This window comes from Hippoglossus hippoglossus, chromosome 21, assembly GCF_009819705.1.
Source record: "Hippoglossus hippoglossus isolate fHipHip1 chromosome 21, fHipHip1.pri, whole genome shotgun sequence".
NCBI lineage: Eukaryota > Metazoa > Chordata > Actinopteri > Pleuronectiformes > Pleuronectidae > Hippoglossus > Hippoglossus hippoglossus.
The window spans coordinates 15,090,605-15,108,233 of NC_047171.1; the positions used below are offsets into that span (position 1 = coordinate 15,090,605).

General features: G+C 40.6%; 2 protein-coding genes across 2 annotated transcripts; one reads left to right on the forward strand and one right to left on the reverse strand.

Moving 5' to 3' along the window:
• Positions 1-7,403: 7,403 nt before the first annotated feature.
• Positions 7,404-8,862, reverse strand: LOC117754817 (NAD(P)H dehydrogenase [quinone] 1-like). The gene is made up of 6 exons (XM_034574100.1): positions 8,728-8,862; positions 8,469-8,633; positions 8,244-8,374; positions 8,048-8,161; positions 7,864-7,965; positions 7,404-7,765 (listed from the first exon to the last, which is right to left on the reverse strand). Exons 1-6 carry the CDS (start codon positions 8,729-8,731, stop codon positions 7,469-7,471), a joined length of 813 nt encoding a protein of 270 aa, XP_034429991.1. The 5' UTR covers positions 8,732-8,862; the 3' UTR covers positions 7,404-7,468.
• A 5,437-nt stretch (positions 8,863-14,299) lies between these two features.
• On the forward strand, positions 14,300-17,119 carry LOC117754841 (helix-loop-helix protein 1-like). Its single transcript, XM_034574159.1, has 2 exons — positions 14,300-15,005; positions 15,977-17,119. The coding sequence occupies exon 2, from the start codon at positions 16,001-16,003 to the stop codon at positions 16,328-16,330; it is 330 nt and encodes a 109-aa protein (XP_034430050.1). The 5' UTR covers positions 14,300-15,005; positions 15,977-16,000; the 3' UTR covers positions 16,331-17,119.
• The last annotated feature ends 510 nt before the right edge of the window (positions 17,120-17,629 follow it).

Sequence of the window (17,629 nt, forward strand, 5' to 3'; positions counted from 1 at the left end):
CAACATTAAAGAAATCGAAGAGTACTTTTTACGGACAATACAGGCAACAGCAACGGAATAGAAAGTTAAAAGTAAAGGAATTGAAGCATATTAACGTTGTGATTTTTCAAAGTCTGTTGAAATTTGTATAAAATATAAAATATATGAAATTTGCCACTTTCTTCATTTTGTCCTTCTTGTCATTTCCGTTTAAATGTCATTTTAGATGCTCTCTACCATTGTAGTTTGTACATTTTGTTAGTGGCCCTTTTCTAATGCCTTGGTTTGAAAATTGATATAAATACTTCTGCTCTACATCGACAGGCCAGTGAATGCAACATTATATAATCTCATTCTTTTCTTTTCTGCCTTCATGAGGATAACAAGTCATTTGTCATATGTTTATCAGCCGTGGGGGGTTCTCCCTGAAGTTAATGTTCAGTGAACTGTGACAGTATCGAGCAGTGAAACACCGAGTTATATTATTTCTAGAGTGAATGACAGATAAATCTTTACACATTCATTTAATGTTATGTACTGAGATAAGAGTCACTGCTTATGGAATAAATGCTTTGAGAGTTGAGTGAACCTCTGAGGAGTTAGATACAGGTGTTCTCTGTAACGTCTGTGTTACTGAAGTGATGGAAAATTCCCTTTAAAGTAAGTCAAATAAACTGCACACTGAAGTTGCTGCTTTTAAGTTTGAAGCACACAACTCCTGCATGTAAACTAGAACATCACGCAGGAGCTCCCCAGTGTATCTCTCAGGTGTGCAACAAACCCATTCACTCTGCTTTTCCATTTAGGCTTCACTGAATCAATTATGTTTTGTTAAGGCTCTGTTTACTGACTCGTCTCCCTCCTCAGAGCTGCTCATACAAATGGGGATTTTGTGCACAGCCATGAAAAGAAAAACTGAGACGAGTGCCAGACTGGAATGAAAACTGTATAAAAAGTTTAATGAAGGGCTGTTGTCGTCAATAAACGGAAAGCAAGGAGAACATCATATTTCCCCAAATGTTTTCCTATAATTTATTAAATGTCAAAGGTCAGAATCAGTTAATTAAGCTGTTACTTAATTCCTTCATACACAGTTTATTGTGATACTTGGTTGCATGTAAATTAAACCATGACTTTGTGCATTTTACTACCTGTGATTACAACATCCCAACTTATCCAAGCTGAAAGAAATGATTTGGAGGTTTAAATTTACCCGTCAAAAGAAGTTATCACAAACTTTATTCTGGGAACTGCAATAGAATGGATAGCTAATACAAGTGAAGGGAATATACAATGTAAATGACTATAATGTGAAACAAACTATATATATATAACTAAATGCGAGTTTCACAGGATAACGTCGAGCTGTCCATAAATAGATTCAAGTTGATGTAAAGTTTTTTTCATGGCACAGTATTCATATATAAAAAAGATGCCCATAAGTTTAAACCTATCAATGGATGGTTTTTAACTGATAAACACAATCTAGGGCTAAAATGGTTCATCCATCGATTCATCATTTTGATAATTATTTGTGGTCAGAGCTTCTCAAAAGATAATATTTGCTGTTCTTTCTCCGTTTTATATCATTTTATATGATTAACTTTTTGGGGTTTTGGACACTTGATTGTTTGATTATTTTCCCAGAATTTTCTTTAATTTCAAACACTAAATGGTTTCATTGATTTATTGAAAAGAATAATCACCACAGGGAAATTTGCAGCCCTGGATTACAGCCCAGATACAATCAGTCATGTATTCATTTCTAATCTCAAACAAATGCATCACTCGTGGAAATATAATTTGTGATAAATGTTATTGACAAGATTATCTCCCGTCCGATATCTTCTTGGAAGTTTTCCAGAAAACCTCGAGGAAAGCATCAGAGCGACTGCGCTGTCTCACTTCCTCCTCGCAGCTATTACCATGACAACAACGCTGATTGATTACATATCTGATTCCAAATCAGCAGAAACGAAATATGACAGCAGATGGTGAGCAGACAGAGGGGGGACTGGGGGGAGGGCAGTGGAAGGGGAACTAGAGATCAAATTAAAAGGAAAGTACTTCAGTGTTTTCATTGACAGAGTTTGATTTTCCCGGTGTCACATGAGGACAGAACGTGGACCTGACAGAAGGTAAAGAGATGGAATGTAACCGGGAGTAAACAAACTAAAACTTTCCCCCCATAGTAATGTAGATATAGAATATACCTTCAACATAAAGTTTGGAAGAGGATGCTGCAGATTAATTTGATTTACTGGGAATAGGAGTTAAATATTTTGCACTTCATGAATGCTCATGTTTGGCGAAAGAGGAGGAGGAGGTGAGAATGTGAGGTTAGTTGCACTGGCCTTTAAACAGATGGTGTCCAGACTGAGACAGATCAGGAGTTAAACCCATAAGAAACAGTGTAGAAAGAGAAGGAGGAGAGAGAATAAGTGAGGTGAAGCAAAAGGTAAAGAATCTGAATGTCCTATTGTGTTATAGGCATTAGTGATTCTGCTGAGTTCTGTTCCTTGTGGATCCTATTAAAATATTTTAATCAAATCGTCTTTATTGTGAGGCATGGCCAGGTGTTTCAAAACAAAACCCAGATAACTCTCAAATCAGATTAAAGGCTCTGACAGATGTGAATGGATCGGACTGCATCACCAGGATGCAGTCAAAGATGGAACCTCTACACGCAAAAAAAGAGGTCCGTCTCGAAATTCTAAAACTGAAACATGGAGGAATAAAATAGGAAAGAAGAATAAATACATCAATTATATATATATTTTTTTTTTACTCATTTCAGCACCAGGAGCTGACCCTTGTTGACCTTGTTGTCCATTATCCATAACACTTATCCTCCGAGGGTCCCGGTGGGGCTGGTGAGAGGCAGGATACACCCAGGACATGTAACCATCAGTATAGCAGGGCCGATGTATGGAGACAAACTCTTTCACTCTCACATAAACACCTACGTTCAATTTAAAGTCTCCAATTAACCAAACCCCAGTCTTTCTCAATAAGTAATGTGTTTGGATTGGAAGGAAAAATAAGTTCCTGACGATGTAGATGATTCAAAAGATGATAATTACAAGTAGCATGTAAATGATAATACTGGGGCATCGCAAGGGGTCATGTCGTAGAGGGGGTCCCGCATTCCCGTACAGGATCGGCTGCCACATCACAAAATGGCCACCGATGCACACACTACATCTCCCAGAATGCCTCACCACTCACCCAGGTGTAGGCGCTTGAGCCACCTAATTGAAGCAGGACAGGAGAGCTGCACAGAGGAGACGAGAGGGGCAGAGGGACTTTGAACGGACAACTACGTGCAGGGAAGTACAAAAGCAACATCTTCAGATATGTTATATAAATGGTCAGGTTGTCGTATCGATGATTTGCTTCTTACGTGTGAACTATTAGATGCTGTGATGTGTGATCTGTGTTAAGCAGATCACAGGAAACACGAATCAAAGAGTCTGCTTTCATGGTCTGCTCCGTTCTTGTTTTCAATTTCGATTTGTCTTTGCTTTGTTTTTTTATCATGGTGCACACTGTGTCTGTTCTGCAAACACTGCAGACAGCTCGGTTACAATGAAACACACACATTTACCACAAACACATTCAGGATTGTACCAACATGACCTTTTAATCCTCAACTGAGACTAACACTTTTCTCTCCAGCTTCCCCCTCGGTACTTTTTTAAATAGGGATGTGACACTTTTTCATAATTGCTTAACCCAAATATCAAATCCACACCACATTTGATGGGGATAGAGACAGTAAATGTGATGTTTTATCCAGTCAAAATTGAATTGAATTACTTTTAAATGGCTCAAGTGTTTGAGGAGCTTTACATTCCTGACATATTCAAATCAAAGAACAACTACAATACGTCCAGACACATCAGGGAGATGTAAAGCATGTATTCCCTGCACTCAAATCAATCAGATCATCATTACCACTCACTTCAACAATAATACTGAGAAGTCGATTGCATCCCATCATGCCTCTTTCCACTCGTGACGAGCGGTGTAGCAGCTCATTCCCCATTCGACATGCAAGAACTGGCCACATGAACGATTGGAGAGATGGATAACGACGTCAGCCATACGTCGAGGCCCTTCGCAGTAATCACACATGATCCCATAGCCGAGTGTTCGGTGCCGTTTCTGTCAAAGTCTGAGGCAATGTTTACCCACCGCCAGCGCAGAGGTGGAGGCCCTCTGGTGATTTACACAGTGATTGTGTTAGTGATGATCAGTGCTGACATTTCCCTGCAAGAGATGAGGAGGTTGAGAGACGCCAGAGTCACAGTGGTGCACCTTCCACAACTGACCATAACCAACAGACAAACACAAACTGATGCACAATTTAAAGCTTTGTATTATATATTTTAACTGGCTTTCATGAGAAGGGATAGAACAATCTTTATTAAAGTTGGTGACCATTGTTTTCTTGCTTGCATCTCAATTTATTTCTCACACAGACTCCCGCTTCATTACCAATCTTCTACAAAGGTTACAAGTGGCAGACTGTGTGCATTGTTGACATTTTACAGCTTATGACCAAACTGTGTATTGTGCACTGTGGTTTACAGAGTCCCAGCAATATACAGGCCCATTGTCATTTGAATCTCTGTGTTATCACCAGCCCCAGCTCCACTTGCACAGATATATATATATATATTTTAAATATATTTATTTAATCTTTATTTAATCAGGCAGTTGTGATAGATTGATTTTATTAGGAAGCTGATTATTGATATAAATTCAATAGGCCATAAAAGCAGTTATAGGGACATAAAAGCAAATGGAATTCATTTATTGTCGAACAAAGGGTTAAAATGTTTAAACTATAAGAACCAAAGTCCTGTGAAAAAGGCTAAAGTGTTAAACAAAAAGGGTTAACAGAGTTAAAAAACCTTTTTGTTAGAAGAATAAGGATTTCCACCTAGATGAGCTAATCTGTGATCGACTAGTATAGCCTGTTAAAGATTCTCAATTTGGTGATTGATTAGTCATACCTGTAGAGGCCGGATAGGGGAGCTCTCGGCCACGGTGCCATTCTGAATGAAGCTGCCACAGAGGAAACATCGTGTCCGAGCAACTTTATTAATATCTCCCCTTTCCAGGTACAGAATGAATGTTTATGCTCTGTGAACATTGGAACATGTTTGCTAAGTTGTTTTGTTGCCATGTTACTATTATTTTGATCGTTGGATCCATAATTGTATACTGTTATGTAGCTAGTTAAACCATACTGTTATGCAGCTAGCTAAACTCCGTTCTTCCAGTGGCCGGCACGGAGCGGCACAAGGTTAGCGCAAGTGCAACAGATGTTGTGAGCATTGTGACCGTGTTTAGTTTAGTAAAACACACAAACCGAGTATGAGGTTGTTAATGTGTATGTGTGTGGATTATTTTCACTATGTTTATGGGTGTGAATAAGTACAAATGTATTTGTGTATTCATTTCTACAGCAACTGTAAATAATAAGAAAAGGCATAACATTGTTTAAATATTGTATACTGATGTACTGTTGTAAATTACTAATTATAAAGCATTCTGAATGAAGCTGCCACAGAGGAAACATCGTGTCCGAGCAACTTTATTAATATCTCCCCTTTCCAGGGCGCAACACAGTCACATTGAGAAAGAGAGGCCTGAGAACAAGGAACATTCACAATCAGCAAAAACAGAAATAAATGAATAAAAACAAGATTCATAAAAAACATCATATAGTAATGGGAACAGAAGACGGTAGTTTGAGGGAAGTTTGTAAATCCTATTTAGAAGGTGCATAGTAACTGAATCCAGTTCTGCCACTATTGGTTGAGTTAAGTAGTTACTGGATCTTGTGCTGTATCTACTGGTTTTAATGACCTAGTGTCCCATGAAACGAAGGCTGAGCTGCTTGTGCTTTCTTTCTGTTGTCTAAGTTTTAATGGATAGACGACAGCAGATGTTTTAATATTGTTTTACTCACATTTTTCCAAGTTTTCAGCACATTTCATGAACTCTGCTACGATACTGAACTATGATAAGTTTGGTAACTAAAGGTGATACATTTTCCCAAGTTTTCATCTCCGAGTATGGACGAATGCAAACTGAGACACAGCAGCTGTCGTCTGATTCCTCAGTGTTCAAGTATTAGGCTACAAGTCATATTAAACAGCAACAATGAAACGTATTGAACTGTTCACTGTAAAACACCAGATCACCGGAGTTTCTTTATCTGAATGTGCTCTGGCTGCATCTGCAGGTGATGATGAAAGTGGACTTGACTCAATGCAAACAGTGACCTTGTGGAACCTCAGCTGTGAAATATGCGCACCATCAAGTTCCTACATGTCACAGGCTGTGGTCTGGACATGAGTGCAAGGCCATTTCCTTAAGTGTGCACCCCCCACATCCCCCTACCCCCGCCTCCATCTCATTTCCTCCATACCCAAACAAAAGCTGCTTCTCTGGGAAAAGTGCTCGGCCACCTATGTTTCTGTGCGGAGCCCCAAACTGCATGCAAGCAGGACTCTCAGGCCGCCGGTGTGTCTGTAAACAAGGTAGCGAACACTTCAGCTTAATGCGGACCACATGGATGACATGTTTGATTTGCCTAAAAACACCAAGTCCACAAACAAAGTGCTCATAAGGACATTAACTCGGCTCACCCAAACATGAAGGTCAAGACTTCCACGATAATCAGCACGAGATGACGACTTTATTGTACAGGCAGAGCAGCGTTCATTACCCACCTCCAGCTGTGATGTGGCTACAGGGTGGGAGTAGTTTACCCAGGTGGGTCAGAGAAAGCTCCTTGTTTAGCATGTTGCTCATGGACCTCAGGGTTCAAGCTAGGAACTTTCCAAAATCAAAGCAGAGTTTAGGAGTAAAGGAGAGGGGCGTTTCTCAGGAGGCCCAGAACCAAGCATCATCCCGGATGTGACAACTTTTAAAACCTGCAATAAGTTATTTGTACACTTGAACAGTGGAAACAGGATGTGAACACAACATTGACGTCATATAGCAAACAATTGTGTGTATTTACACAGCCGGCAGTTTGCATTCATTTGGGGTTGCGTCTCTGGCTACACGGAACACTTCGCCCTGTATGACACCACCTTAAGGAAGTGTTTGACTTTTTAATAGCTGCTCACTGCAACATTTTCAGCCAGTCAGTTTGGTGCCGAGTTTTGACTAAACAGCTGAACTCTGAAATACCCAAAGTTCATGTCAAGGAGGGCCCAGTCCCACCACACAAATCAGTGGTGAACCATTGCCCAGCATTCATCTTTGACCTGTGATAGTCACTTCCCTTCTGCGCATGTGTGACTGTGCCCTTAGCCAATTCCTTTGTCTGTACAACTATATCAGGAACACATCAGTCAGCCCTTACAATAGAGTAACCCAGCAAGAAATTCAAAAGGCCATAGTGTCGAGCATTTCAGGTTTTATTTTCATCAGAGGTACAGCGCTATACAAGGCTCTGCAGTCTTCAGACTCCAGCTTTCATCTGGTTGTTGGGAGGAATCGGTTTTCCCAGGTGGATCCCCACAGTCAGGCCAAACTCCTTGGTGGCATGTTTCTCTTGGAACTCGGGCTTCAGCTGGAAACCCTCCCCGTCAAAGCAGTCCATGGAAGTAAAGGAAAGTGGCTCTTCTTCCAGGAGGCCTTGCAGTCGTGTGCGCCAGGCATCGAGCAGGGTATCGCGGGCCTTGGAGGGAATGTGAGACGGAGCCCAGAAGATCTGAGGGGCCAGAACCTGGAAGCCACAGTAGTGGAGGATACCGTTCTGGAGGGGGGAGAAGAAAAAAATAAAAAAAGCACATGATTGACGTTCCTGTCAAGCTATTAAGAGTTTGATTCAGTTAATTCATGCAAAAATTATACCTGCAGGGGCCACAGAGTGACATTCATGTCTCCATTGATGCCAGTAGCACTGAACATGGACTCATGAGATCCAGTGGTGAAGGAGAGAATGACTTTCTTGTCCTGTGCAGGAAGCAAACAAATTAAGAAAAGGACAAACTAAATCTTAAACCATCACTGCAAGCCTCTTGCTTTGATTCCTCACCTTGAAGATTCCACAGCTGTATCTCTTATCGTGCGAGTAGGCATAGCCCAGGGTGAGCACCCGGTCAAACCAGCCCTTCATGATCGCAGGCACAGTGAACCAGTACATGGGAAACTGAGGACAAAAGGAGTACAAGTTTACTTTTTAATCTAGAGATCTCAAGGCCTAACACATAACCGCCACTCAGGCGCCTTACCTGAAACACGATCAGATCTGCCTCAGTGACTTTGCGCTGCTCTTCAATGATGTCAGCAGAAAGCTTTCCTTCCTCCCAGGCCAGTTTGGTCTCCTCTGCATAACGGAAGTGATCGGCATTCTTAACTTCTCCTGCAGAGTCACAAATATAAACACCACATCATGTAGAGCTGAAAATCAAGTTTAAAAGACCATGATTTTTAACATTGGCAGGAGATTTATCTACCAGTGATGTCTTCAGCAGTAGCAGTGGCTTTAAACTTCATAGCATACAGGTCAGACACTTCCACCGTGCAGCCATGAGCAGTCAAAGCCTCCACTGCTGCCTCTTTGGCTGCGGCGTTGAATGAGCCGCTGCTCTGATGGGCGTAAACGATCAATACCTTCTTTGCTGCAAAAGCCAAGATTTACAAATGAGAAATATACACGTCTTCTTAAAGCAATTTAAACAAACAGCAGCTAACCCTAACAGCACAAAAACTCACCCATTTCTCAAGCGCTCAGTGGATGACAAGCTTTGCAGTTGACGCGTACGTTGGTGGAACCAGCAGATCATTCTGTTGCTAAGTGAAGATGTTTTTATGCAGGCAGCCTCGTGGCTCATTGCACCCTCACAGGTGTTGTCAGTTAGCGATTAAGATCATCAGCCAATCAGCTGTCATCGTGGGATTGTCTCTCAGGAGTCCACAAATCTTTTTCTGAAACTGGGAAACATTCCTACATGGAGAAGAATTCATGCTCAGCTAAATGCCAAGAACATGTAGGGATTATCAGTGAAGCAGCTGCACATTTGGCCGGTTTTGCACATGCAACTCCTTACCTAATGTGTTTCTTATCCTGTTTTAGCCTGAGTCAGAGTCTATGTTTGTCTAAATCCTACGCGCAGTATCTCTGGGTGGATATTTGAGAGCGCGTGTCTGCCTTTTTCCTCACATGTTTAAAAATTGCCTGCCACTCCTGATGTCTTCCAACCACATGAAGCAGATGTGGTCGCGTGATCCTCTCACTCTACTGTTCCTGGTTTCCAGCTCTGTTTCCCTTTACATTACGTTCCCCCAAATCATCGCTCGCCTGTGGTCGAGTCCGCTCACGAATGTTGCCGTGTTAAAAAAAAAGGGGGGAGAAAAAAGGAAAGATTCTGCAATGGGCAGTTCGTATTTAAAATTGTGAGGCCGATTCTTTTTCATCTCTGTGGCCTCCCTGTGTTTTTTTTTTTACGCCATCACCACACTTGTATGTTGGTGTTCTTTGTGCCGCACACCGAGCCCCCGGCTGCATTCCCTCTGTGGTGACGGGGAGGGATCGTGTGTTTTGCTGGGAGGTATGTTTTCATGGTTTGTGATGTATTGAGCTACATGATCCCAAACTGTTTTGTTGCAACATTGTGATCTGTGCTCACAAACTTTGTTCCACACTTTCCTCCATTCCATGTATCTGGAATTTGGTGTGTGCTTTTCAAGGCTTGTAGTCTGGTTCAAAGGTCGCGATCAGGCTGTACAACAAGCAATGAGAAGCCTATCAGCAGCACACACGTTGGATTCCCTTCACAAAGTATCATTAACAAGTTAAACATTGTTTGTACAGGGGAATACAAAAAAGATCCAGGCACATAATTACAGAGGATTTCTTTAAGTTTTACATTATAGTCAATGCTGGATGATAAAATATAACCCTACAGTGCCATCATGTGGCCAATTTGAGACAATACAGTACTTTTTTAGATAAATTGCCAGCATATAGTTGCAACAGTGTCCAGATGTAAAATTAAAAAATATATATTATCAATTATTAATATGGTAAAGACAAAACTAACCTATACCATGGATGGTTTTGTAAACAGGCCAACAGTCCAATCTCAGTTTTAAGTGACCTTTATTCACATTTTTTGTTGGACAGACAGGATTCGGACAAAATCACAGATCATATATATTCTTTTTATTTCCCCTGCTACTGCTGCAGAATACCTATTTTGTTATAAGTGAATAATCAAAGGGTATATACATTTAAACATGCAATAGCACTAAACTATAATTTGTCAGTGTTTATCTGCTGTGGCACCAGTTTGGACCGGAAGGAGACATTTATATCTTTAGTATAAACAAAATGATGCAGCTCAGATGCTACATTTGATTTAAATATCATTGTAACTGTAATGAAGTGGGTTGTTGGGGCCTTTTCTTGCATTAGCACCTGGCATCTTTGTACCACGCTCCATCCTGCCACTAGATGGCGACAGTAACTAGTCCCCTCCAGTCAAGAAATGTATTTGCTGCAGTTGAAGGTTTAATCACAGTTTGTGAAAATCTGCCAGATCACAGGGAGGTCAAGGCCGAAGTGAGTAATAACCGTCCAGATGGTGACTCGTGAATTGTGGCTCTGTCTTGGCAGAACTGAGTCATTGTAAAGCATGTAAACTGCAGCCTAATGTCACTGATCTGACGAGTGGGACGACAGGAAGTAAACACAGCACCAGAATTTACTGTACTTCTTTATACTGCTGGCACACACTCAGCACTGCTGCCCGGCAGAGATGCAGATTATTCATTTGTTTTATGGTGGCAACCAGAGAAAGTGTTGCAGAGGCCTCTTTGAAAAGTGTCAGTGTCTTTGCTGAGCGTGATCCTTCCTCTGTTTCAGTATCGTAAACAGATCAAATGCAAGAATTAATTAAAGGAGAAACAACATTAAAGAAATCGAAGAGTACTTTTTACGCACAATACAGGCAACAGCAACGGAATAGAAAGTAAAAAGTAAAGGAATTGAAGCATATTAACATTGTGATTTTTCAAAGTCTGTTGAAATTTGTATGAAATATAAAATATATGAAATTTGCCACTTTCTTCATTTTGTCCTTCTTGTCATTTCCGTTTAAATGTCATTTTTGATGCTCTCTACCATTGTAGTTTGTACATTTTGTACGTGGCCCTTTTCTAATGTCTTGGTTTGAAAATTGATATAAATACTTCTGCTCTACATCGACAGGCCAGTGAATGCAACATTATATAATCTCATTCTTTTCTTTTCTGCCTTCATGAGGATAACAAGTCATTTGTCATATGTTTATCAGCCGTGGTGGGTTCTCCCTGAAGTTAATGTACAGTGAACTGGGACAGTATCGAGCAGTGAAACACCGAGTTATATTATTTCTAGAGTGAATGACATATAAATCTTTACACATTCATTTAATGTTATGTACTGAGATAAGAGTCACTGCTTATGGAATAAATGCTTTGAGAGTTGAGTGAACCTCTGAGGAGTTAGATACAGGTGTTCTCTGTAACGTCTGTGTTACTGAAGTGATGGAAAATTCCCTTTAAAGTAAGTCAAATAAACTGCACACTGAAGTTGCTGCTTTTAAGTTTGAAGCACACAACTCTTGCTTGTAAACTAGAACATCACACAGGAGCTCCCCAGTGTATCTCTCAGGTGTGCAACAAACCCATTCACTCTGCTTTTCCATTTAGGCTGCACTGAATCAATTATGTTTTGTTAAGGCTCTGTTTACTGACTCGTCTCCCTCCTCAGAGCTGCTCATACAAATGGGGATTTTGTGCACAGCCATGAAAAGGAAAAACTGAGACGAGTGCCAGACTGGAATGAAAACTGTATAAAAAGTTTAATGAAGGGCTGTTGTCGTCAATACACGGAAAGCAAGGAGAACATCATATTTCCCCAAATGTTTTCCTATAATTTATTAAATGTCAAAGGTCAGAATCAGTTAATTAAGCTGTTACTTAATTCCTTCATACACAGTTTATTGTGATACTTGGTTGCATGTAAATTAAACCATGACTTTGTGCATTTTACTACCTGTGATTACAACATCCCAACTTATCCAAGCTGAAAGAAATGATTTGGAGGTTTAAATTTACCCGTCAAAAGAAGTTATCACAAACTTTATTCTGGGAACTGCAATAGAATGGATAGCTAATACAAGTGAAGGGAATATACAATGTAAATGACTATAATGTGAAACAAACTATATATATATATAACTAAATGCGAGTTTCACAGGATAACGTCGAGCTGTCCATAAATAGATTCAAGTTGATGTAAAGTTTTTTTCATGGCACAGTATTCATATATAAAAAAGATGCCCATAAGTTTAAACCTATCAATGGATGTTTTTTAACTGATAAACACAATCTAGGGCTAAAATGGTTCATCCATCGATTCATCATTTTGATAAATATTGTGGTCGGAGCTTCTCAAAAGATAATATTTGCTGTTCTTTCTCTGTTTTATATCATCAACTTTTTGGGGTTTTGGACACTTAATTTTTTGGTAATTTTCTCTGAATTTTCTTTAATTTCAAACACTAAATGGCCACCGATGCACACACTACATCTCCCAGAATGCCTCACCACTCACCCAGGTGTAGGCGCTTGAGCCACCTAATTGAAGCAGGACAGGAGAGCTGCACAGAGGAGACGAGAGGGGCAGAGGGACTTTGAACGGACAACTACGTGCAGGGAAGTACAAAAGCAACATCTTCAGATATGTTATATAAATGGTCAGGTTGTCGTATCGATGATTTGCTTCTTACGTGTGAACTATTAGATGCTGTGATGTGTGATCTGTGTTAAGCAGATCACAGGAAACACGAATCAAAGAGTCTGCTTTCATGGTCTGCTCCGTTCTTGTTTTCAATTTCGATTTGTCTTTGCTTTTTGTTTTTTTTATCATGGTGCACACTGTGTCTGTTCTGCAAACACTGCAGACAGCTCAGTTACAATGAAACACACACATTTACCACAAACACACTCAGGATCGTACCAACATGACCTTTTAATCCTCAACTGAGACTAACACTTTTCTCTCCAGCTCCCCCCTCGGTACTTTTTTACATAGGGATGTGACACTTTTTCATAATTGCTTAACCCAAATATCAAATCCACACCACATTTGATGGGGATAGAGACAGTAAATGTGATGTTTTATCCAGTCAAAATTGAATTGAATTACTTTTAAATGGCTCAAGTGTTTGAGGAGCTTTACATTCCTGACATATTCAAATCAAAAAACAACTACAATACGTCCAGACACATCAGGGAGATGTAGAGCATGTATTCCCTGCACTCAAATCAATCAGATCATCATTACCACTCACTTCAACAATAATACTGAGAAGTCGATTGCATCCCATGATGCCTCTTTCCACTCGTGACGAGCGGTGTAGCAGCTCATTCCCCATTCGACATGCAAGAACTGGCCACATGAACGATTGGAGAGATGGATAACGACGTCAGCCATACGTCGAGGCCCTTCGCAGTAATCACACATGATCCCATAGCCGAGTGTTCGGTGCCGTTTCTGTCAAAGTCTGAGGCAATGTTTACCCACCGCCAGCGCAGAGGTGGAGGCCCTCTGGTGATTTACACAGTGATTGTGTTAGTGATGATCAGTGCTGACATTTCCCTGCAAGAGATGAGGAGGTTGAGAGACGCCAGAGTCACAGTGGTGCACCTTCCACGACTGACCATAACCAACAGACAAACACAAACTGATGCACAATTTAAAGCTTTGTATTCTTATATATTTTAACTGTCTTTTATGAGAAGGGATAGAACAATCTTTATTAAAGTTGGTGACCATTGTTTTCTTGCTTGCATCTCAATTTATTTCTCACACAGACTCCCGCTTCATTACCAATCTTCTACAAAGGTTACAAGTGGCAGAGTGTGTGCATTGTTGACATTTTACAGCTTATGACCAAACTGTGTATTGTGCACTGTGGTTTACAGAGTCCCAGCAATATACAGGCCCATTGTCATTTGAATCTCTGTGTTATCACCAGCCCCAGCTCCACTTGCACAGATATATATATATATATTTTAAATATATTTATTTAATCTTTATTTATTTTTTTAGGCAGTCACATTGAGAGAGGCCTGAGAACAAGGAACATTCACAATCAGCAACAACACAAAAACAGAAATAAATGAATAAAAACAAGATTCATAAAAAACATCACATAGTAATGGGAACAGAAGACGGTAGTTTGAGGGAAGTTTGTAAATCCTATTTAGAAGGTGCATAGTAACTGAATCCAGTTCTGCCACTATTGGTTGAGTTAAGTAGTTACTGGATCTTGTGCTGTATCTACTGGTTTTAATGACCTAGTGTCCCATGAAACGAAGGCTGAGCTGCTTGTGCTTTCTTTCTGTTGTCTAAGTTTTAATGGATATACGACAGCAGATGTTTTAATCTGCTGCTCCACACGGAGGCTTTTAATTTCCTGAGGTGATGAGACATTTTACTGTGTTTTCTTCCTGTTTAGACGCAGGTGCTCACTTAACCTTACACATCAAGATCTTGGGGAAATGTGGCGTCGTTGGAGGTGGTTTCATGAGGCTGCAAATACGTTTGTGAGATGAAGAATAAAACGAATGTAATCATGGATGTCTCCTGGGAGTAGAAAGTGAAGGAAGAGAGATAAACACGCTCTCGTTATCCCGCTGTGCGCGTCGTCACTTCGCTGCAGGTTTATGGAGAAAACAGGGGATGCGTCTCGTGTTGCGCACATCCAGAGCTGAGGTTTGATGGAGGAGACGGACAAAACAACACGGCGCGCTGTCTTTAAATGAACTGGGAAATGCGCACCGGGCACGGACATGGAGGAGGAGGACATGGAGCCGGACTGAACCTGAACCCACGTCCCGTTTCTAACTCGAATCAAAACAAAGAGCTGAAGGCTGATGAGGAGACAACTGTACCTGTTTATCATGTGGAATCAGCTGGATCTGATCTCTGAATGTGAAAGGTAAGGATTTCCTGTTGATCTCGCAGGCAAATTGTGATTCCACTCAGTATTGGCTTTGCTGCGTAATTTAAAGGATATTTGTTCTGGTTTTGAGCTGATCGTAAGTTAAGATTGTTTAAAACTTAGTAAAATACATTTTGCTGTGTTTTAAATGCGATACAATTTCCAACAATACAGACCTGAGCGTCCTTGTCGTTACTGAGTTCACCTGCTAAACTGGTTTTGCGCTCAAAGATCGATATTTTGAGCTGTTGTGGAATGTGAATTCCAATCATTTTCAAGGATTTATTCATTTCATAAAGCAGAATGTTTTTTACTTTGGTGCCTGTTTTTATTTTTCTCATTTCAATTTAAAATGAAGAAAATCATGATTTTTTTAAATATTCATCGTTTAATTAATTATTTCTTAATATTTGTCTATTTTGGGGGGGGGGGCTGTGACGTTATTGTTTCAGCACCTCAGACAGCGCCGTAGGCAGCCATTCTGCCACACGGGGGCAGCACCAGTCCCTCATATTTTTGTATTTAGTAAAAAAATATTTTTGTCGATTTGCCAAACAAAGAATGTGAATCAAAGACAAAAATGTGACGAATAAGATTAGAAAATCCTCTATTAGTCCAACAATGGGGACATTTTCAGTATTACAGCAGCAACAGTCAAAATAGGCATCAGTAAGTAATAAGTAACATGCAACACTTAAGTCTAAGGGATATAGAGAAATTTAGAAAATATAAATTGAATGGATCTAATATATACAAGGTAAAATCAGGACAATATGTGCAGAAAAACCACACTATTCATTCAATAATAACCTATTCGCTGGATACGTCTACTTTACATCTGCACCAGCTTATAAAGTCAATGTGTTTGTTAGTTTGAAATATCTGCATGTGATGAAATGATCTTTAAATATTGGCTGATTATTATTGATTATTGTTGAAAGGCTCATAAAGATGCTGTGTTTCTACAGGACATTTGTACAGTGAGGACAGTGATGCTCAGTCCGGACCGTGCGCACCCCGGGGTGCCCTGGGGAGACGCGGACGCGCAGCAGCACCTTGTCCCGGACGACGTTCACCGTGGCTCCGCACACGTGCCCGCGCTCAGCAGGGAGGAGAAGAGGCGGAGGAGGCGCGCCACCGCCAAATATCGATCCGCGCACGCCACCAGGGAGCGCGTCCGCGTGGTGGCCTTCAACGTGGCCTTCGCGGAGCTGAGGAAGCTGCTGCCCACGATCCCCCCCAACAAGAGGCTGAGCAAGATCGAGACCCTGAGACTGGCTCTCTGCTACATCTCTTATCTCAACCACGTGCTGAGTGTCTGATCAGCTGGAGGCGGGACTGAGGCCGGATGTGACCAGCACTGCAGCTGAGTGTGTCTGGAAGCAACCGGATACTGATTCAAGATGCTGTGTGGGGTTATACAGTAATATATGTAAACACTACATGCACGGTGCACCATGGGGTTGTTATGGGTAAATCCCATTGACTTTACTCCATGGTTAAAGGGAGAGCTCACCCAAAAATGAAAATCCACCCATCATCTCCTCACCACTATGCCGATGGATGGAGTGGGTTAAGTGTTTGAGTTCACAAAACACTTTTGGAGTTTCAGGGGTAAACAACATTTTATGTAATTTTTCTCTTTCTATTTTAGCTATGAAGAATCAGTCACCAGTTACTTCACTTATATTGGATTTGGCTGCAACACTGTTTACCCCTGAAACTCCATAAGTGTTTTGTGGACTCCAACACTTCACTCATCCCTCCATCGGCATAGTGGTGAGTAGATAATGAGTGAATTTTCTTTTTTCTTTTTTGGGTGAACTATCCCTTTAACATCTGCAGGACTGTCCAGAAGGGGAATCGACTCTGAGAGCTGCTGTGTGATATTCAGCCAAACTGAAACATTGCGATGCTCGATGCCTTCTCTTGTGTCTTCCGGCCTCTCTGTTGTGGTTTGGATTCCTGTTCGCACCAGTTTGTAGACATATTTATTTCAATTATCTTAAATAAAATACAACAATGTAGTCAACTTGTCTGTGTGTTTCCACTATATTGATGAATGTACGTTTGAAATGTTGAAAATAAACTGCAAAAGCTAAAGACGTTTCAGAACCACGTGTCTTCCTATCAAAATCCAAGTTTTATTACAATACATCTGAAGCCACAAGCTTTTTCAAAAGCAATGTTTGAATTTATTTTTAATGTTCTTTTTAAAATTTGAATAACATTCTTGAGGTGAGCTTCCACACAAGCTGTTCCTCACATGTGTGAGGTCTTGGTTTTTGCAGAGGTTTCTCTCCCTCTGGATGATTTTTATTAGAATTTAAATCTGAACCCAAACATTATTTATTTTTTTAATCATTGATAGGTTTTGTGTGAATGACCCTAATTTAGCATTTCATTTACTCAAATTTGATCACATGTAATTAATTATACATAATGTTAAAAATAAGAAATACCGAAATGAATCATGCTCAGTCCTCTCAGTGTTTTGACACACCGTCCTGTCTTTATATCGTGTGAGTTCAGCCAGTGAATGTGAACCCCTGCGTGTTTTCTTAGCTTTTTCTCTCCATTAGTCAGAAGCGGTCTATGCTCCTTCTCTACTCCTCTCTCAT

Excerpts from the sequence above, each read along its gene's own strand:
- LOC117754817 (XM_034574100.1), bottom strand. Across the intron at positions 8,375-8,468 it reads TACTGCTGAAGACATCACTG|GAGAAGTTAAGAATGCCGAT; the intron begins GTAGATAAATCT and ends GTGACTCTGCAG. Across the intron at positions 7,766-7,863 it reads TCACTCTGTGGCCCCTGCAG|AACGGTATCCTCCACTACTG; the intron begins GTATAATTTTTG and ends TCCCCCCTCCAG.
- LOC117754841 (XM_034574159.1), top strand. The coding sequence starts at position 16,001 with ATGCTCAGTCCGGACCGTGCGCACCCCGGGGTGCCCTGGGGAGACGCG.